The sequence below is a fragment of the Misgurnus anguillicaudatus genome, unplaced genomic scaffold (genome assembly GCF_027580225.2).
Source record: "Misgurnus anguillicaudatus unplaced genomic scaffold, ASM2758022v2 HiC_scaffold_26, whole genome shotgun sequence".
Taxonomy (NCBI): Eukaryota; Metazoa; Chordata; class Actinopteri; order Cypriniformes; family Cobitidae; genus Misgurnus; species Misgurnus anguillicaudatus.
In genome coordinates, this window is record NW_027395276.1 from 3,469,216 (window position 1) to 3,492,526 (window position 23,311).

At 37.8% G+C, this 23,311-nt stretch overlaps 1 protein-coding gene and 1 pseudogene across 3 annotated transcripts in view; both read right to left on the reverse strand.

Moving 5' to 3' along the window:
• LOC129443188 (glypican-5) overlaps window positions 1-5,998 on the reverse strand; it is a 197,764-nt gene extending 191,766 nt beyond the window's left edge. The window contains exon 1 of one of the 3 annotated variants that reach the window (XM_055203638.2): window positions 5,483-5,627. Coding sequence is in view for 2 of the 3 variants with exons in the window: in XM_055203636.2 (XP_055059611.2) it covers window positions 5,683-5,839 (157 nt within the window). In the remaining variant the exon portion in view is untranslated. Of the gene's footprint in view, window positions 1-5,482; window positions 5,628-5,682 lie in introns of those variants that run through there. The other 2 variants (XM_055203636.2, XM_055203635.2) reach the window with 2 other exon arrangements.
• A 5,817-nt stretch (window positions 5,999-11,815) lies between these two features.
• On the reverse strand, window positions 11,816-19,745 carry LOC129443434 (tripartite motif-containing protein 16-like; annotated as a pseudogene).
• Window positions 19,746-23,311: the final 3,566 nt, after the last annotated feature.

Below are 23,311 nucleotides of genomic sequence, written 5' to 3' on the forward strand. Positions count from 1 at the left end.
TGCCGACGGCAGCTTTAAGACGTTTTTACAAACATACCTTACAAAAAACACTACAGGTGTGCATCTTAAAACTAAACTATGTCACCGACATACGTTTAAATTAGTCATGACAAGGTTTTTTTATTAAAGCAGCTTAAACATGCATTTTAGTCTGGGACTAGGATACGATCTGTCCGGGAAACCACCCATATTAAGTTAGATGCCTGAAATCACAGAAACATTTGTGTATGTTAGGATCCTGTCTACGTTTTTTGTCACTTCTTGACAGCCAGACACAGACAGAGGTCATAACTTAGAAAACAATCAGTAGATAAGCAACTTTAATTAACTAAAGCACTGTTAACCAAATTAAAATGCTTGCAATTCAATATTGGCTAAGGAGGACTCCACGAGCAGGATTTAATGGCAGATGATTTGGAGTGACCTTTAAAATATTAGCTTGCAGTAATTCAATCGTTACTTTATGCGTTTTAAAGGGAAAGTTTAACCCAAAAATGAAAATTCAGTCATCACTTACTCAACTCTCATGTTGTTACAAACCCCTATACATTTATTTCTTCTGATAAACACAAAGCAAGATATTTTGAGAACTGGTTACAAACATTCCTCAAAATATCTAAAAACAAGTTTGTGATGCCAGAATTTTTATTTTTGGTGCACTGTCCCTTTAAAAGAGTAAAACTGCATCATAAAAATTTAGATTATTTAGATTAATTATAAATGAAACAAATCTGTTGCATATCAGCGATACTAAAAAATACTAAAGCCATAAGAAATACATTAAACACAAACAGAGAGGCAATTGGCCAAAAATCTCCGGCTATGTCAAAACAACCATGCTGGACTCATACGGACTCGTGGGATTAGTTATCAAAGAGAATCTGCGTTTTAGAGGTGGAGATTCAGGAAGCTGCTTTGCTTGGCACCTGATCTGAGATCAGACAGTCGGCCGCACGCCCTTAGATCCTGTCAGCACTGCTAAAGATGAAGAGAACCCAGATTCCAACCCACTGCAACCTCGGCATTCAGCAACAAACTGCTCACACAGCTCTCTACTATCTAAGAAAGGAGAAGTCCTATCTAGAAGCACGGGAGTGGACAACACATGGACCGATAGATAAAATGATAAAGAGATCTTATAGTGTCTGGAAACATTCCGACATTCCCGACTCTTCCCCAAAGCTTCTTGCTGTCTGCTGTCTTGCATGCAAGCTGACCTCTTACTGCTTCATGCCTCTCAGCTGTCACCAAATAAATGGCCTGCTATGTAAATCACAGCATTAAACACAATCTCCTGAATCAAAGCAACAGGTAAACCCTCACATTAAGCCATTAAAACGATTGCATGTCTATCGTACAACTTTTTCTAGTTGTTGCGGTCTCAGCCTTTATAAAGACAAGTTGCTGTGTACAGACTTCTGCACATAAGTGCTGATCTGAGAACAGCGATGGGTTGTCTCAGTTATTGGCTCAAGATAATGCTTTTGATGATAATGAACTCGCCCTGGAGCTGTGTGTGCAATTCCCTCAAACCTGGCACAGTCAGGCAATGCTGCAGGGACCGTAAGGTATGCGTCACCTTTGCGGTTATGTTTAATAATAGTCATCGCCTGGCACGTTTCACTGCGTGCTGACTTATATTCCCTTAATATACGAAGAGCCACGTGCATTGACGAATTGCCATTGTGGGCATCAATCACTGTTGTGCTAAATCAATCTATCAACAATTCCAGGCTTTCTTCAAGAAAAGCATTTAAGAACTTTGTTGATCTTTCTCTAATTTAAAACCACAACGTTGAAATGATGACTAAAATGATTGTTGGCAAAACCACATTGACATGAGATTTACTGTAAGTGTAATATTGCTGGCTCACTATGGTATTTCTAATGCTGACAAACCAAAGAATCTGAGAAATGTACCTACAGGATATTTGATGAGAGACCATGCTTATTAAAGTTTGCATGCTCTGAATATACAATTAATACACAGCTAACAATTTTTGGTTCCCAAAACGTTCCCCTAAAGTTTTCTTTACGAAAATATAAAGCTATTTTTTTAACCACCCTGCGACGTTATGGGGACGTTTATGGTTGCAAAAAAATGAAACCTAAAAAAACAGTCCCAGACCGATATTTCGGTTCCCCAAAAACGTTACGGGAATGCTCTGTGTTTGCTGGGTCTTTGCCTCAAGGGGTTTCAAAGTATGGAGGGTCCAAGAGAGAAAACCAAAATAGTAAATACCATGACAACTTTTGCATGCCTCTGTTCAGGATTATGGCAAACATCAAATTTTTGCCTGACATCTTCACAGCAATGAGTAAACCACAGACATACCTCTCAGTTAAAATGCAGTGTTCATTTGTAAACAACCTCGTACACAACATAAGAATGTGGTGCTGTATTGAGAGTGAGGAGTCACGTTTGGGCGGAGTCTGGGCCGTTCGGCCATGACGGTAGGAGACGCTATCGGTTGCCAGGGGCAACTTCACAGAGGCGTGACTTCCAGAGCTCTTTAATTTATTATTTCGGCAAGACAGAGACGATCTACAAATACGATAAAGAAAAGGAATAAAGCAATGCAAAAAGATAAGGCGAAAGAAAGGGACCTTACAGGAACAAGCTCACAAACAGCGTTGTACTGGCAAAGGTAACTTAAAGGCGGAGTCCACGATGTTTGAAAGCCAATGTTGATATTTGAAATCACCCAAACAAACACGCCCCTACCCCAATAGAATCTGGACTTTCTGTTGATAGACCCGCCCCACACATACGCAACCCGGCATTTGATTTGATTTGATTGGCTATAAGTGTGTTTTGGTAGTCGGCCCGTCTCCTTTTCCAACGCGTTTTTCAAACATCGTGGACTCCGCCTTTAAGTTTCTTCACATGCGTTTAGTGTATTGTAATTACATTGCATTTAGCAGACACTTCTTGACCAAAATGACAAAGTAATTAACTGCGATGGTTTCTAAACACGAGATGTCCAATGTACACAAACGTTTCCAACATGTTTTGATGTAGAATGTTTAGGTATTTAGTTGTAATTTGATTTTAGCCCAATTAAACCCCATTCACACAGACCTTTGGTCCCAGAAAATACCCGTAAAATTGCCAGACAAGCGTCTGTGTGAACAAAAACTCGTTCCGTTAATCTTCTGGGATCGTACCTGGAAAGAGGACATAGTCAGATACCCGGATAACCCTCTGTGTGAACAAGAAGCCGAAAGAATGCCGTAATGGGGTGTGTCGTAGTGAGGACGCGCGCATCATCACAACAAAAGTTATGGTTCAGCTCCTTAAAACGAGAGATAACTTGCATATAAGCATTCACCACGAGAATTGTTGCAAACTAGATTGAAGCAGTTATCAGGAAATGATAAATGAGACGCATAAACAATGACGCACGTGCCGTAGTGTGGACGCGCGTGTCATGGCAACATGAAGTTGGTTCAACTCTTTAAAATGAGGGATTTACAACATTCACGATGAGAAATGTCAGCAAACTGGACTGAAGCAGATATCAGGTAAGTTAGCTCCTTACTTACTGCGTTGAAACGGAGATCATTCAGCAGCATAAAATAATAATCGCGTCACGTGCTCATTTGAGCTATAATCATAGAAAATACCCGCGTCATCCCAACGAGATATATTGTTCAGCTCCTCAAAATGCGGGTTTTAAATGCATATAAACAATCACGATGAGAAATGTCTGAAAACTGTATTAAAGCAGATGTCAGGGAGCTTGTCAAATATCCATTCTGAAGCTGAGATCATTCACCAGCACAGAACTGTGCGTTCACGCGCTCCTTTATAATCTTATCATAAACAAAAATGCATGCGAGTGGTTCTTGGAGAGAGAAATATATAATATGCAAACTTCAGACGCTGCGTAGAAGAGAGGGCGGGACTTTCAATAGGTCACGTGTCTTTCCGGGACCATCACATGCCGGGTAATTCCGGAAAAATCCAGGATGCCTGTCCCGTGTATTTTACGGAATGTCTGTGTGAAAAGGGCTTTACACATACTGTTGTACCAGGTTTTTGTGTTGGGGTCTGCAAAGTTGACAAACCAGTTCTGGGTTGGCTATGGTAGTTATATGTGTGATTGCAAGATGTAAATGTCCTGGTTAGATTAAAGCCATTATAGCCATTGGTAACACTTTACTTGAAGGGGTGTGCATAAGACATAAAACCTTCATAATTATGACATGACACGTGTCATGAATATAAAGGAGGTTTTATGCATGTTTATGACAACTTTTATTAAGTGTCATTCGTTCAATTATGACATTTTTAATGCAAATATGACATTGTTTGAGATGTCTTATGCATCATGGTGTCTCCATTTCGGTAACCTAAAAAACTGTATTGTTCCTATGTTTTCCATATGTATCGTGTGAGGTACTGGAGCAGTTTTTAACGCAGCAGTAACTGACAGGCATGGTTAAACAGTGTAGAAAACCTCCTCTACTACCGAGCTAAAACACACGAAAACAATCATGTTTGCCGCCGGAATCCTGCCAACATGGCGGAAAGGGGGAGTGGCTCTGTACCATGACGACAACTCCTCACTCTCAATAGACCGTTTCATTGGGCGCACGTGCAGTGGACTAGTTGCTAAACTCTTGAACAAATAGCTCGTCGAAAATAACAAATGTTTTGGTTTCCTAGGTAATCTATGTGTTGTTTATTTTGCTTGTTATTAAAATAAACTATGTTTAAAGTACTTTGTTGTTATTTATTCTTAGTGGAGTTTACCGGAAGTGTGTGGGCCACGGACGCCGCTTGTTTATGTTGTTACTGCTGAAACCGTCTATACACCACTTGTGTCCGCAAACTTGAAAAAAATGTTGCTTTATCAGGCTTTAGGCACAGATCAGTCACCCCATACTGTATGCTGGGCCTCACCCCTTAATGAAATAAAACAACATGGACCCTCTTTAAGCTGTGCACCTCTTAATAGTTTGTGATATGATAGTATGATATTTAAACACCTCTCAGAGGTATGACACTACTGCATGTTGTCACTTACCCTGGCAAACTTCCTAAAATCACTGTTTTAAACACGTGCACTATTTAAACAAACCCAAAGACCTTGATGGGTTGTTCAGCTACACTATGTATGTAGTAGGAAAGAGTCTAAAATTATAGTGAGCACCCCAGTCATAGGAGAACCGGATCTGGCTGAAGGTTCGTGCTCCGTAAGATCTCTGGCCCAGCATGTTAGCACCCGGTGAGCTCAACCGATGTCCTTCCAAGAGGCATCGCTCCTGTTCACAGAGTCACACGTCAAAGCAGCTGGCTGAATCTATCTGTCAACGCTGATTCTTTTAACTTGACATGATGCTTGTCTAAAAACTACCAAGATGTTTCATTTACAGTTACAGAGCCATTCAGAACCATACAGCAGACATTAACTTTCAAAGTGAAATTAAGTCAATGAAGCTTGCAAAACAAAGAGGCATTAATAAAGACATTTACCTTCATCCTGTCAGTTGCATTGCAAGAAATAATGTTGCACTTTCATTAATAAACACTCTTTTAAACACTAGTTAATACACAAAGTTCAGAAAAGTTAATAAAGCTTGTTAAACTGCTTTTAAAAATAACCCTTTTTATAAGCTATAAAAAGTAGTCTACATTTATAATGACACACGCGTGTCTATGACGTCAGCACTCACCTGTGGCAGGTGTTTCTGGCACCCATTTGAGCGGGCCGATCTGACGCACCTGAAACGCTGTTTTCACCTCGTGACAACTGTGAGCGCGCGCGGCTGATAGCGTCGCGAGCTCCACCGCGAGCACCGCAATAATCCAGCTCACGTTCACGCGTGACATGACGGCATCTCAGTACAGAAATCCGCGCGGTGAATCGTTTAACGATAACGGTTCGGTCGCAAACTTCGAGATGAAAAGAAAGTGTGAACGCGCTGTGACTTCACATGCTGCACCGGCTGTCGTGAGTGCACGCGGACAGAGACGAGACAGACTGCTTTCCGTTCAACGAAAGAGTGTCACTCAATTCATTCGGCGTGTGGGATCATTCAGAAATCTCTCTCTCTCTCTCTCTCTCTCTCTCTCTCTCTCTCTCTCTCTCTCTCTCTCTCTCTCTCTCTCTCGAGACTCAGCCTTCAACACTTTTGTTAGGCTACTACAAAAATAGAAACTATACTGTGATAAAAAGTTGGCACAATAAAAATGAATTTTTGCAGGTTATATTAATTTTAAATGTTTATTAGTTTAATGTTTTGTAAGTGCATCAAGAGATGATATGGGCTGTGTACAGTATACTGTAAAAAAGTGCTATAGTTATGCAGCTGTTTCCCAGTAATTTACTGTAGATTTAAATTGTTGTTATTTACAGGGCAACCTTTTGTTTAAAGTTAAATGAACATTAAATATTTACAAGTCTTTGTCTTTTACAGAATAAAACTAAAATAACAGCATCTTGCAAATCATTCTGGAAACCAGAAATCCTCATCAACCTTTTTTTACTTCAGATTGAGTTTCCCAGAATGCTTTGCATGAGGCTGTCATTTTATAGTTTTATTCTGTAAAGACAAAGACTTGTTAATGTTCAATGTCATTTAACTTTCAACAAACTGCCAAAAAAGCTGTCATTATTATTGTAATTTCTCCAGAAATATTTAACAGTGAAAAAACTCTAAAACTAGCTCTAAGCTGGTTTTGTTTAGTAGGGATGGCTGTTTTTTCAATGTGAATGATTTGAATGCAAATGCTGACAATTTGCCAGATATTTTGGTTAGCGTGATATTTCTTTATGACAATGTCTTGGTAAAGTTAATTTTTTTTAAAACCTTGGCTGAAGGCCTAGAACAGGGATGGGCAACTTCGGTCCTGGTGGGCCGGTGTCCTGCAGAATTTAACTCCAACCATAATTAAACACACCTGAAGCAGCCAATTAAGGTCTTACTAGGCATACTAGAAACTTTTAGGCAGGTGTGCTGAGGCAAGTTGGAGCTAAACTCTGCAGGACACCGGCCCTCCAGGACCGAAGTTGCCTGTCCCTGGCCTAGAAGAATTGTGGCCATGTCCTCAAGTAACGTCATTAATAAATCCCTTGGAAAACATTGAGCGACGTACACTGGTCTCCAGATAACTTGATAAACTGATAATATGTTTGATGAGATGACAATTTTATTTTATACTTTTTGAAAAAAAAATAGGATTTCATTTCAAATGTTTCTTTTGCTTTGAGCTGATAAACCACTTATATAGAAAATCCCACTATATTTATGTATGAAATTTGCATAACGTTTGAATGAATTAAATGGATAAAAGATGGAAGTCCTCTACACTTTGAACTTGACATTTATTCCCTGGACTCAGCCTCTTCCCATTTCCCACCCTGGTTAAATGCATAAAGTATAATCAATAAAATGCATGCACAACAATATCAAATTTGGTCTTCCAACCTGACTTGCTAAAACCAGCTAGAAAATGTGCAAAACCCCTCTAAAATCAGGTCTTAGTGGGTCTGTACAAAATAGATAGCATTGCAATATAACAATTAATATGCAACAATTAAATAATTTTATTATATATTAAAAATATCTAAAAAGCAAAACACTTTATGCACATTTGTAATTCTTCGTTTTCTTTAAGCAGAGTTAACTAACATCGTTTTTTTGTGTAGCCTAATTAAAAGATGGTACACCATAATCCTGCTCCGACGAAAATGAAAGCACCGGACATCCTAAACTTGACTTACCGGCTCGTAATTACGAACGAACCAGAAAGACTTGAAAGTTTGAATGCTCCACTATTGCTTAGCTGTTTTAGACATAAGTTGAAAATTCTGCCACCTTGTGTTAAGTCTTAGTTTTACACTACACGTTATAGAGTCAGCTCATATTCTGCTCAATGTAACTCATGCCTCTGCTTAGGCCTACTTATTATATTAAGCTTATTTTTACTTTAACAAAATCAGACGAAGCAGTTAAAATAATTTGCTCTATACACTGTATATGTTTAGTTATACTGATGAAGTGAGAAATCTCAATTTCATACTAAACTTAGACACTCATGTCCAGTGCTTAATCTCAGATCCAGTGTCAGGAAATAAGTAATACCCTGCTGACAGCCAAACTGGACCGCAGTCATACAACAAGCCAGATGTGAGGAAGCTATACTTTGCCAAACTATTTATCATTTACCAGTTTAGCTGCTCTTTTTCTCTATACAACTATCAGATTATATCTTTTATGATTCAACCACATGACACAAACAATGAAGAATTAGTAATCTCTTTTATAGTGTGCAGTGTTGTCATTCTGAACACATTCTCGGTCTGTTCTGTTGAGATGGAAATGAGACAGCAGCTTCTAAACTCTGACCTGGCTGAAAAAAGACAAACAAATCTCATTCTACGGAGTTGTTTGTTTTTAAAGTGGCAATCCGTAACTGAAGTTATCGAATAAAAAATTCGTGTTTAGTTCCACAATTCACAATGGTAGGCTTATAATAATGATTTATAATTTGAGATTTCAGGTCGGTTTTACCAGAAAAAGTTTGAAACTTTGCATGATGATGTCACGTCCGTTAACAAAGAAGAGGAGCTGACTGCTTCATCGCATGTGCTCTGGATGGGAGTGTGTAGCTAGTTTAGAAAACAGTTGCTTATAACTGTGCGTTCACACCAGATGTGGAAGAGGTGGCAAAAACACGCTATTTGCGCTTAGTTGGACGCTTGAACATTTTGAGTTTACTTACTTCATTCAGGCTTGAAAGTTGCACGTAAAAATTCTAATCATTCGAGACATTCATGCAAGAGGATTATATAGCTCAAATTTAGTAATTTTACCAGATTGTTTGACCTCCTCACTCACTTTCTTCCAAACATGATCCTTTAAATTCCTGTAAAAGTACGAAGATGTCTCGTATAGCGATAATGATTGTCCTCCATTGTTGTTTTGTTTTCCTGCCTCCGCTCACTTCCTGTAATCACGGCACTGCTAGAGCAAGCTCCTGATGATTAAATCCGGCAAAGTTCTGATTTTTCAACTCATGTGGAAAGCGTTCAGTCCCATTTCGCGCTAACCGTGCTGCAGGATTCCTATTCGCGTCTTTGCATTTGCCACCTTTTCTGCGTCTGGTGTGAATGCACCATAAGAGTTTAATCGTGTCATATAGATGGCTACTTTTAATCTGTAATGTTTGTAAATATGTCAGTTTATTATGTACATAACTATATTTTTAGTGGTCATAAAGACCTTACATAATGAACTGTATTGTTTTTATTACCTTAGACCCGTTTCTATCTACATACACCGCAGGTCTCTTTACATGGAAATCACTGTCTTATTTCAATTTCTGCCCTAAATGGAAAAACTGCTCTAAATCTTGGGGAAAAAATTAAATTTAAAAGGATTTTTTTAATGAAAGGAAATATACAGTAATGAAGTCAATCACTTTGTCAATTTGCTCAGACTTGATGGAACAAATCTTACTAAAAGATGATGTCCTTTAGGAACTTTATTCATTAAAGTGTAAGTACAAAACATTATATGGTCTATGACACTAAGAACAAGGGTATATTTTTGTAAGGAGAATATCATTTTTAATTAGGAAACATTATATTTAGAAATCTGTTCATTTAAACTACTATATTTTATTCTAGGAAAATGACAAACAATGAAAAATCCAGTAAAATGATTTTAAATTGTCTCCATTAACTTGATTATGATTAAAATAATGAATTTATTTTCAGTTTCATCCAGCAAATGATTCTGGAAACATTAATGCATAGCATCCTGCACAATAAACATGGGCGGGGTCCATGCATGCCAAAATTAAAGGGGCCTGCATGTTGGTCCCAGTTTTAACACTCCCACAGCGTAGTGTATGTCTACACTTTAAAAATGGCTGGGTTATTTTTGACCCATACTGGGTAAATATTGGACAGAACACATGCTGTGATAAAAATTACCCCGTGCTTTGTTAAAAATTACCCAATGTTGGGTTTTTTATTTGTACACACACACACTTATACATACATATATTATGGGGGGCCAAACAGGAAATAATTAATTATAAAAAAAACTGAATATATAGTTATACATTTGAATATATGATTATAAATTGTGAATATATAGTTAAAAGTCTAAATATATAAATGTAAACCGTACATATAGAGTTATAAATTTGAATATAAAAATATAAGTCTGAATATATAGTTATAAGTCTGAATATAAAAATATAAGTTTAAATGTAGAATTATAAGTTTGAATATATAAATGTAAGTATGAATGTAGTTATAATTATGAATATATAGTTATAATTCTGAATATATAAATACAAGTCTGAAAATATAGGTATAAGTCTGAATATATAAATATAAGACTGAAAATATAGTTATATATACAGTTTTTATAATGAATCATTTTCCTGTTTGCCCCCCCCCATATTTATATTTATACAACAGTTCTTTCTGGTTCTTGAATCTGATTGGCTAAGAGGCGTGCAATATTCTACTGATAACGGCACAGTAACCGCTTCACCTTTCGTATCATTCCGCCACCTAGTGAATGGAGGTCCTCTAAACATGCTCATCTCTGAATGGAAAAACTGCACACACACACACACACACACACGGACACACACAAACGCGGTGTTTTGAATCACTCTCTGTGTGTCTCATTAGTTCACTAGCTCGTAAATCAGTATGTGAATCCCAAGTTATTTTTCCGTCAAAGATCAGCGCTCTTGGATGTTACGTTAAACTTAATGGGAGAAATGTCTTGTCAGTCACATCGTGTGGACACTTGTAAAGAGGAATCTAAACACTAATTTTTTCTGGAGCGATATCTATTCTCAGAACGCGAAAACACTGTGGAACTGCAGGTAAGCACCGCAGCTTTTAAATGTGGACATTGATCATTTATTTTATCGTGACGTGACTATTAAAACATGTTATGAGATATCGCCACTGGTATATTTATAAGCAGCATGCAAAAACATCTCTCTGACACTTATAAAAAAACGTTTTATATAGTACTGACAAGAACGAAGTGTAATAATAACCGAGTGCTCGTATCGCGTTAAGAGTAAATGGGAAAGCAAAAGTAACATTATTTAAGTATAGTTTTATTCACTTTTACCTCGCGCCAAAACAATAACAACACAAAAGACACTAAATATGAATAAAAAAACAAGGAATAGTTTGATCATGACACCAAATACTGCTGATTTGATCAAACAAGGCCAACATGAGAGCCAGGGAATCCCTGTCAGAGATGTAGCCCAGAGAGGGCGGTGGTCAGCGGGGCGAGTGAACACTGACGTCCGCTCATGCTTTGGTTCTCATACGTACCGAATTTCACTAAGCAAACGTTCAAACAGGCGCTATCTTTACTAATCGACTGCAGATTAAAATATAATACAGATACATTCTCGACTGAACTAATCTTAAAACTACACTTTGTGACCAAGAAACGGTAATACAAAGAAACGGCTTTTCCGTCCATTGAGTTGTTATGAGATTCAAAGCAGCCGAAAGTGTTACCTGTCATTCTGGCTGCCCTCAAATCCGTGGCGGAAGAAGTAGTTCTCAAACAAAGAGGCTTTTAAAATAACTCTGTTGTTGTTTTCTAGTTTTTGTTTTTCAAACGTGTGCCGTCGAACTGTTGTATAAAAGCAATATCGCTCTCGGAGTCGTGTGATATAGCTCTATATCATCACAGCTGTGATTGCATCTGGCCTAATCACAGCCGTGATGATATAGAGCTATATCACACTCCTACTCGAGCGATATTGCTTAAATAAAAATATACCAATATCTATGCAGGTGTCAATTCAATTATATTGACACAGTTTCACTGTTGAGCTCGTACCTAACATAATCCCAGGATAGAGAGGTTTAGTGAATGTTGACTCTGTGGATAAGGGTCATTGTGTCAAAGACGCTGTAGAAAGACAAAATTCCTGCACTGTGATCCACATAAACTCCTATTCTACAAGAACTGGAGACTACTGGGAGACTATCCGTGTTTATATTATTGTGAAAGAATGAGAATTCAGATGGAGAGCACTTTAAACTCCAGGACTGATCATTAAGTCCAAATCCAGACTCTTGACATCCTCCCTTCCTGCTGATGCTCTTATATGACACTGATATATACACACCATAATCACCACTCCACTCAATCTCCCAGTAACAGCATCCACACAAACTCTCTCTACACAACACCTGAAGATAAACATTAAATCTGTCTGAATGATCAGGATACTTCTGATCTGTTACAGTCCAAGAAGCCGCTCTGTTCTCCTCAGATACGCCCATTTACTGTGTTTGGATCCAGAAAAAAAGCCTGAAATCTGAGGAAAATAAATACATAATATTTTAATTGCATTAGTTTATAATATCTGTTTGCATCTAGTCATTCTTCTATGATCATTCATTTGTTAATATGAGTTTAAAGGTCAGGTTAGTTTATATACAGTATCTATACACTGATCAGTCACAACGTTAAAACTTGAGAATGAAGTCAGGAGGGTGAACATTGACCAATATTTTGCTGAGTCCTGGCATTCATGTGGATCTTACTTTGTTGTGTTTCTCACTTTTATAAATCGCTTTAGATGAAAGTGTTTGCTAAATTTAATGTAATGTACTTTGACACGGACCATCTACCTAACGAATGATGCAAGCTACACACTTGTTCATGGTAATGATGTTTCCTGATGACAGCGAGCGACCCTTACATAAAGAACTACAATAATGGTGGACAATATGGCGGCACATTGAATTGCAGTTCTTTACATACATTAATATATGATGTATCAATCTCATAAACTCATAATATGAATGGTTTTATCTCAGAAATGTTTTGTTTCACTTTAAAAGACATTTATGACACTGCAGTCATATGGATTCAATTTATGGAGATCTAAAAATCAGACACAATTCAATGCATCACAAAGCTAAGAAGAGTCAGGATATTATTTAATATAACTCAGATTGTGTTCACCTGAAGAACTTTAAGGTTTTGTAATGAAGAGTCTATTTGAAATGAATATCAGAAAATGTGTTATACAGTAGTGTATTATATGATCTGAATGTAATGAATGAGAAAATAATGAGAAAACAATAATAATATAATGTGTCTTACACTGTAGGAACTCTGTTCTGATCTTGGGTTCTTTGGTGGAAATAATTTTAAACAATGAAACTAAAGAAAATAAAGTGAGATCATCAGATTAAATCTCATATAAAATCATCATCATTTTAATCTGCTCTGTATTTCTTCTGTTATATTTGATGTTACTGTAGGACTCATTTCTGAGAGTAAATCACAGTCTTAGTTTAAGATGTTTCTTTACCTTTCTCAGATATCTTTTCAATCTCTTCTTTACAGAAATCCTCCATCTTTTCTTTCAGTTTAGTGACAGATTTCATCACATCATCAAAAGAGAGAAGAGAAGAGACAGTGATGTTGTCTGAAGATCCAGGAGATGAAGAGAGAGACTGAAATCTCTACATGAACACAACACAATGACAAAAACTTGAGTTTCTTCGCAACACAAACCTACATCCCAGCTTACAGAGAAAAATTCTAAGAACGTTCCTTGAAAGTTCCCAAAACATTCCGCCAACATAAAAAGTGTTCAGTATTTTTAATGTTCCAAGAACGTTTCTTGATTGTCTGAAGAGGAATTTACTGTTTTGCTTGTTATGTAAATGATAGAGAAACATTGCATTTTATTATTTTAAAACATTATTTCTGAATGTTTTGTTAAAAATATTGCTGTAGAAAACACAATGCACTTATTAGTTCATCTGAGAAGGTGCAAAGACAGCCAGCTCGGAAGGGCTCAAGACTGGAAGTTTATAGCAGATCTGAACCATAAGCTCTACTTCTCTTCTGAGATCACCACAACAAACCTCAGACCAGACCTTGTGCTTTGGTCCTCCTCACTCCATATCATGCTCATCATAGAGCTTATGTTCCCTGTGAGGCTGCTGTAGAGGCATTTGAACGCAAGAGCATTAAGTACAACGAGTTGGCAGCTGATGCTGAGCAACGTGGATGGAAAGCCAAGGTTTGCCCAGTGGAATTCAGTTGCAGAGGCTTCATGGGCAAGTCAACCATCAGGCTGCTTAAAGAATTGGGAGTGCGCAACCAAATCCTACGCCAAACCATTAAATCCCTATCAGGTGCAGCAGAAGAAGCAAGTTGTTGGCTATGTAATGTATGTTGTAGTGTACCGTGTTGAGTTGCCTGAAGGAAACTGATGTGATCTTTTGTCTGTGAAAGTTTCTCCATCTCATCATTTCTCCTCCTCAGATCATCAATCTCCTGCTTCAGTTTCTTCAAGACATCTTCAGCTCGACTCACTGCAGTCTTTTCCTGATCTCTGATCAGTTGTATCACCTCAGATCGTCTTCTCTCAATGGATCGGATCAGTTGAGTAAAGATCCTCTCGGTGTCGTCCACTGCTGTCTGTGCAGAGATCTGTTAACACACACAGAGAGAAACATTCAACTCAATCTCAAACACTTCTTTCAGTATTTATGTTTCTTTATTCATCAAAACTCACTGTGTGAATCTTCACAGACTCTCTTAGATCCTGAAGCTTCTTCTCTTTCTCCTGGATTCTCTGATGGAGTTTTCTCTGCTTGTCCTCCAGTAATCTCTGTTAAACAGATAAATAACAGATAACTGAACTAGTCGGGTAGGGTTTGAGCGAGTAATCTTTAATACTATATTTGATTTACAGTCAAGCTGTCATTTTGTGTACTCTTGCACGCACCTATGTGGTCATAGTGGCTCTAAGCAGCCACTTATGCCTTGATTAGGCCGAAAAAGCATTAAAGTGTGAGTGAATGACCCATGCTCAAGGGGTGCCACTGAAGCCCTATTTGGATGGGATTAGTTTTATGGGGGTAGATGGAGTAATGTAATTTTACCACAGGACGTCTGACTCTGGAATATTGATGGTCAATTCGCATGGGATTAGAAATCTCAGTAAAACAAAAGTGGGAGGGTAGAAATATAAAGTCATTACTGTTACAGATCTTGACAAGTATCAATTTGCGTAATCGAGACTAATAGTGTTTTTTTGTTCAGTTTTTTGTTAAGAGGACTGGGGTGGACAGAGGGGCTGAACACGCAGCGTCGGATGAAGCTCTATGAAGACTCTGTACGGATATACTGGATTAGTAGAAGGGCCTAGCACTTAATACGTAATAGTAGTAATGTAATAGAAATTATATCTATCAAAGAGTTACAAATAAAACAAAGTTATAGCTTGTTTCTGCATTTCTGGCAAAATTACCCCCATTCACTTCATGGTTTTATCCATTCTTACGAAGTCTCAGGATAGGGCTGGCGATATAACGGAAGGGATTGTCATGGCATCTCATCAGTAAAGTCGGCATTTACTACACAGTGCCGTAGTTCACCGACACGCTAGGCAATAACATATTCATTATCGCACATTCTTCCTCAATAATGAATGTGAAATTGTCCCGATTGACAGTGAACTATGGCTTTGTGTAGTAAATGCCACTCTATCGCAAAACAGGTGGTGCCGATTTAATCACAAAACCAGCTATATTGATGAGATGCGCATAACAATCCCCTCCGATATATCCCCAGCTCTACCTCAGGACTGGAGTCACGTTGAGAGAGGCTTTCATACTATATAGTAGGCAAAAAGCAGTAAGTGAGGCAAGTAGTATGCCCAAATTCATAGTATTCCAAAAACAGCAGGCAAAAAGTACTTTCGGCAAGATCCCGAAGTGTTCATTTGATGGACCCTTTACTATCATGAGCCCCCAGGAGGAGAGTTATCCAACAAAGAAGACCAGCTGACCCACCAGCTTGACCAGCTTTGCCACGCTGGGAGGTCCAGCTTAGACCAGCTCCTGTAACTTTAAACCAGCTAATACCAGCTACCAGCTTATGCTGGTCTTTTCTGGATTTTTCAGTAGGGAGGTCTCTGACTAAATACTGATAATAGCGCTAAAAAACGCTATAGGTATGTATTATTAACTTGCAGACAAAGATTTTAGATAGCTAGGCTGGCATGTATTTTTGGTGCGAAATGGGTGTGGTAGGGCGCCTAACCTCATATTGTTTCAAAAGGGGCCCAAAATTGCTAGTGGTCCCCCAATGTTTAGATTAATGTGTATCTAATGTTTCAACTCTTCATAAGAGCTCTCCCCAATAGTACACTGACTAAACCGAGACCTGGTGAACTTCGATGATACTGAGCATGCGCAGCACACATACAGTTACTGGGATTCCATAACATGTATGAACTATAAGATGATTGACAGTAACTTTATTTAATATTACCATAAAACGCACTGGAAATATGGTCCAGCTATTTATAATAAACAGCGTTTTACTAAATGTGTTTAATGTTAGGTATGTGCAACTTGTGTGTGCAGATTATATTTAAATTTGTTATGAGCTTAATCATTATTTCTGTTTAAAGTTACTGAAGGTTTTTTTAGTTGCACAACTAAATAATGATAGATGATTTAGCAGAATAGGCTAAATCAACCATACACGACTTTACTTAAACATGTTTTACTTTATTTTACCCTCCTTGATGATAGAATTAGCTTTGAATAACGTCATTACCTAGTTAGGACGTTAAAGAACTGGTGAATCGTTTTTTGAACCGGTTCTTTAAAACGAACGATCCGAAAGGGTCGGTTCACGAAAAAGATTCAAACTTCCCAACATTACAGCCAAGTATGGGTGTGGTTGGGTTGAAAAGTGATTAAGTTATAAAGAGATGAATAAGTTTCATAGGTGCATTTGTTCATACCTGTTTCTCAGTTCTCTCTGCTGCAGCTGATACATGTCGTGATTTTTATGTTCATCCACCAAACAAAGCAAACAAATACATCTCTGATCAGTGCGACAGTAAACCTCGATGAGTTTGTCATGTTGAGAGCAGATCATCTCCTGAAGTCTTCTAGTTGCATCAGTTAATGCAACCTATTCACGTATGGACCAACGTAAAAATGTCACGGTTTTGCCGCGTTTGATAACACAGTCTCCAGTGTTGCCAGATAGAGTTGATGGTTTCCAGCCCAAAAGTGTTCCAAAACCCGCCCAAACGCACAAAAAACCGCCCAAAATATTTAAATCAACATTTTGGTTTAATTTGATTAGCATTTAGTTATTTTAACTTACACAATTAATGCAACATACTATAGCTAGCGACACCAGAACAGAACCACACTAGCAAAATGACATAACTTGTTCACAACAGCTACATTATGCTCCCTCGCCCACACGCACAATGCACTTTTACAGCGTATATTTAAGTGTTTTGTGATTATTCAAATACCCAATTTGTTAATAACGTTTTTTATCTATTTATATTATTATTAATAATGTATTTTTACTCTTGATAAATAGGTGTGTGTGAGAGAGAGATCGTAAATAGGCTTACCTTAAGCAGTAAATGCAGAACAATAATAATAGGCTGTTGGTTGTGCGTTAACTTGCAAGGAAGCTGAAGAACACTGTGAACATCTGAACTTTTCAGAACTATGTCTGGCTGAAGTTCATGGTTCCACAATTGACTAAATGACAGCCGAACATTTGGTTCTGTTCACCTGAAATGCTCCGATAATTCATCCACGGCTCAAACACGTGTAATTGATGTCCGTTTCTCACTCCAGCTGCAGCCTGCGGAGGTCGCGTATGCAGGGTGCATACGTCATCAAGCCTGGTTTATTTTAGTTAACTGACCATTACATTCGCAAGGTATAAGCATATTACAACAATTTACTATTAACTAAGAATAAAAGTCAACTTTATAACTGTTAATATTCTAAGACAAGACAGTCGATGACGTATATGGAGCCTAGAAATGCGACCTCCGGAGGCTGCAGCATTCGCATTGAGACACGGCCTATGTGTGACAAGCAACGTATACGTTGCAATCCGGAGTCCGTGTTGCAGAATTTGCAGTGCTATTTTCCGATTTAAAAGGCATTATCCATTTGCTTCAGGCCCGGGTCACTCTCCAACTCCTATTTGTAACATCTTGATTTCCCGCTGAGAGAGCTGGCTGGCTGCTATCACTTGTGATTGGCTAAACGCGGACTCATCATCGGCGTGGCGTCAACACAAACACATGCAGTGGGCGTATGTTTAGGAACGTCATGAAATACCTGCACATTTGGGTTTTTTGTTAAATAATTAGCCTATAAAATGCACGTTTCAAACCCGCCCAACTGATCCCAAACCAGCCCAATTTTTGCACAACCGCCCAAGCCAATTTTTACCCGCACAATCAAATTCAAAACCGCCCAATTGGGCGGGAACCCGCCCAATCTGGCAACACTGTCAGTCTCACACCCATGGCGTCAATATTTGACGACACTTGACAATGCGTCAATATGTTGACGCGGAGGGTATACCTTTCGCGTCATTTTTTGACGAACTGGGGACTTCAATACTATTAGGTACGCGAAATTAAACAGTTGTCACCTGGCATTAATCTAACCCTAAACCGACGCGAAAATGGTAGAAAATGGTAAGAAAATAGAAAAGAGAATGCAACGGACTTAATAGTATTGAAGGGGTGAGACTGGGTTGCGTTTGAACGTGAGCATGTCACGTTTTCTGTTTGTGTCACTTTCACGTTTTGGTTACTCAACTTTTTTGTCCTATTTTCAAACCATTTTCGCTTCGTTTTAGGGTTAGATTTGGTGCTTGTGTTATATGTCACTTTAAGTATTTGTCACTTTAAGTATTGGTTTATAAAAAGAAAAGATACAAGACTTGTTCTTTTATATTTTCTAAACTTTAACCAATTGTCACCTGACGTTGGGGTTAGAGTTTGTTTAGGTAAGGATGTCATTTTATGTAAATCTAACCCTAAACCGAAGCAACAATGGTAAGAAATTAGGACAAAAAAGTTGAGTAACCAAAACGTGAAAATGACACAAACAGAAAACGTGACATGCTCACGTTCAAACGCGGCAAAACGTGACATTTTCACGTTGGTCCATACGTGAAATAGTCACGTATTTGCGTGATATTGGGTTGAATAACAGAACCAGCCAGGAAACATTGGAAGTGGATGGGACACCGGAACTTAGTGTTTCTTAACTGTATTTGCGCAGTCTGTTAATATGGCGGAAGCGAGTATTTCAGTGGTCCAGGATCAGTTCATCTGTTCAATCTGTCTGGATTTACTGAAGGATCCAGTGACCATTCCCTGTGGACACAGTTACGAATCAAGATGATCAGAAGAGAAACTACAGCTGCCCTCAGTGCAGACAGACCTTCAATACAAGACCTGATTTAAATAAAAATGTGGTGCTTGCTGAGACTTTGGAGAATCTAAAGACCACCGAGGTTTGTAGTGGATCTAAAGATGTGGGGTACATTTGCACTGGAAGAAAACGCAAAGCTGTTAAGTCCTGTCTGATGTGTCTTGAATCTTACTGTCAAACTCACTTTGAACAACATGAAGCTTTTCACCCCAGTAAGCGGCACAAATTAACCAACCTTTGAGAATCGTGTGCAAAATGATTTATTTGTCATATACTAAATGTCCACTAGGTGTCAGACTTGCACTGAAACTCTGAGTTCACTCTTAAAATGATTTGACTGCACATCTACTTACCCTTTGTCTTGAAAGAGATTGGGTTGAATAGAGAATATTGAAAGAGTTGAGAAATTTTTTTACTTTGTTTTTATAAATATAGAGCTAGGTTTTATACTAATAACTCACTTACCTTCATGCTAAACCAAAGTTTATAATTTAATCAGAGAGTCAAAGGTGAAGAGATGTGGGCATCTCGTCGCAAATGCCCTTGTGCCGATGTTTAAACGATGCAATTTCAGCCGCTCTGAGCGGGCTCGGGCACTTATTTATTAATTTAAACCTTTATTCATTCACACTTATCCAGAATAATGCTTCTGTGCAATAACAACTAAAAACAAGTACACCACTCTCAATAACCGTTGCAAATTTATTTATTTGACAAATATAACACATAAACAACTTGGATAAATCAGTAACAGAATATTTAGATGTGTCACACATAAATATAAATTAAATATTCTGTATATTATACACTGCTATACTACTACTGTTTAAACGTTTTAAAACACTTAACCAAAATATTTCTTATACTATTCAAAATGGTTTACTCTTAAGGTAAAAAAAATTCAATTACGTTTGTGGACAAAAATATACTGCCAACATATAAATGTATTTCAATATAAAACTAAAATTGAATCGGGTTTTTTTAAATTACTTGGACAAAATGATAAAATAAACAAGCGATTCAAGCCCATAATACATGGACATTTCTTTAACATTGTTTAAAAATATCTCAGGCTCTGCATTTGAAATGATAAAATATTACAATTTGGATTTCAGAAGTTAAAGGGCCCTATTTTAACGATCTAAGCGCATTGTCTAAAGCGCACAGCGCAACGTCTAAATGGGCGTGTCTGAATCCACTTTTGCTAATTTAACGACGGGAAAAATCGTTTTTGCGCCGAGCGCATGGTCGAAAAGGGTAGGTCCTATTGTAATGGGAGTATTTTGGGCGTAACGTGCAGTAAACCAATGAGAGTCTCAGCTCTCATCCCCTTTAAAAGCAAGTTGCGCTGGCGCTATGTCTAATCCCTATTTAGATGACGGACTTTGTAAACTGAAAAACTAAGCGGTGGTAGAAGATCCCCAGTTTAAGATTAATGTTAAATAATTGTGTTGTTTTTCACTTATATTGAAATTGTTATTTTTTTATTAAAACCTTTAAAACCCGTTTTCTTTTAGTCATGGAAGTAAAAAGCAGGCTTGTAATTGCTTTAAATCTATGGCTATCCAATATCATCAAAAAATAATTTACAAGTATGTAAGATAAGGTTTGTACTCTAAAAATACTTTATTTGTAACAAACAGGAGATAAAGAAATTACAAACGGCTCTCCTCACGTTTCAGCACTTTGGACAGCGTTTTTTTAGCAAAGAGTTTTTTTAAGCATTACTTACAAATGTTTCTCATCTCGCCATATCCACAGGTACAGAGTCATCATATACAATAAATCCGTGAGGTAGCATTAAAAAAAAAAAATTAAAAACAGACGCATTTGTTTAAAGCAAAGCATTTATTTACTTATCAGGCTGCAGGTAAAGCAGCTCTTTGCGCCTTCTAACGTCTCATAATCAGTCCTCATTTATAAATATGTCCAAGAGACTCAATAATAATCTCTTAAATTCAATCCTTTAATCTTTCATATTTAAAAGCATTTTTGTGCTGCTGCGTATTTATGTACTTTGTGATAAGCAAACCCGCGTTGTCCTCCCGTTTATAGGCGCATATTACTAATGCGCTCTTTAAATAACATAAAACATATTGCGCCATTGACTTTAGACTTTAGACCAGGTTTTTGTTGGTCAATGGCGTAGTCTATTTTAGTTGCCTCAAAATAGCAACGCGCCAACAATGCGCCTGAACACACCTCGTTTTTCAGACCAGAACGCCCATGGGCGCAAAGGGGGCGCAAATGCATTTGCTATTTAAACAACGCGGCGCTAAACGTGAAAATTAGGGTGGAAACTAGCGAAAGACACTTGCGTCGCGCATTGCGCTGCATTGCGCCGGGTGTAAGATAGAGCCCTTAGTCTCAAGATAATTCACATATGTTAAATGGGACATGGCCTGTGAAAACCCAGCAAAGTATTTCTTTGTGATTTACTGTTTTCTACATAAATCATCCTACACAGAAAACATTCTGTAAAAATATAATCTTGATATCTTCAATATCGACTGAGTAAGGTCATGCCAAAGACTGAACTGAATGTTAGATTAGTGAAATCAAACTTTACATGTCATTAGACATTAAGAGTGTAGCCTGGATTTCATTTACAAGGTCACATATTTTTGTATCTTAGAAATTTATTGTAAATAATAATGTGCATGTACATAACAAAAAAAATTTAATAATAAAACATTCTCGTCAGGTCTTCTGTCTTTGTTTCCTACACTCGTCTCTGCAAGCAGCACCTTTAAACCTTAGAGGTTTCTCTTTGTTGCCTTTGTTTCCTGTCCCGAACTATTCCCGAAATTGAAACATCCAAAATTTTTTATTACGATCACATTTTTATATTTAAATTTAGGTCCCTATGGCAAACATGAACAATCATGTATATTGGATAGACAATCAAAAAGGTCCACAAGGCATACAGTACTTTATGCAAGCACATAAAACATCTGGTCTTATATGTTTGCTGCATTCCTGAATTTGTCTGGCTGTCCATTATAAACAGTATTAATTCTTCTTTGCATCCTCAGTTATACAGTTATTATATAAATGAGTGCTATAGGAGGAAAATTATACATTTGATTGTTAGAGTTATTTTAAGGTAACAGTCACCCACTTGCTTACCACCAAACTGTGTTGAACAAGTGCTTGCATCGGTGTTCGTGTAATTAAGTAAAGTATAACCTCATTCACACAGCACTTGGTCCCAGAAAATATCCGTAAAATTGGCAAACAGGCATTTGTGTGAACGCAAACATGTCTTGTAGATGTTCTGGCATTGTTCCAGTAAAGATGACCTAGTAACATACCTGGAAAGCCCTCTGTGTGAATGAGACACAGAAAGAGTGGTGGAGGGTGCGTGTGGTAGTGAGCTACATAAAGTTATGGTTCAGCTCTTTAAAGGAGGGATTTAAATACAGATTAACATTCACAACGTTAAAGGTCGGCAAACTGGACTGAAGCAGAGATCAGGGAGCTTGTCACTATCCGCGCTGAAGCAGAGATCATTTAGCAGAATAAAAGTTCTAGCACGTCAGTCGCTCACATGAGCTTACACGATATATCATTCAGCTTTTTAAAATGGGGGTTTAAATGAACATTTACATTCATATTCACAATGAGAAATGTCTGCAAACTGGACTAGGACAGAGTTCAGGGAGTTTCAAATATCCACTTTGAAATTGGGTTAATTCATGTGCATTCTAGAACAGCGCATCATGCACTCCATTATAGTCTTATCATAAACAGAAATGCAGTCTTCTGCAGAGAGAAATATCCAATAATAACAAACCTTCAGACACTGTGGATAAAACCTATCAATTGCAGGACTTTAAACACATCATGTGTCTTTACGGCATAAACACAGATTTGGGAAAATCATTGGCAGTGTGAATGAACCAAAAATCAAAGGGTTCATGTTAAATCATGCTAGCTTCATGCTAAATCTTACTAACTTCATGTTAGCTTCATGTTTAATCATGCTAACTTCATGCTAAATCATGTTAAAATCATGTTAGCTTCATGCTTAATCA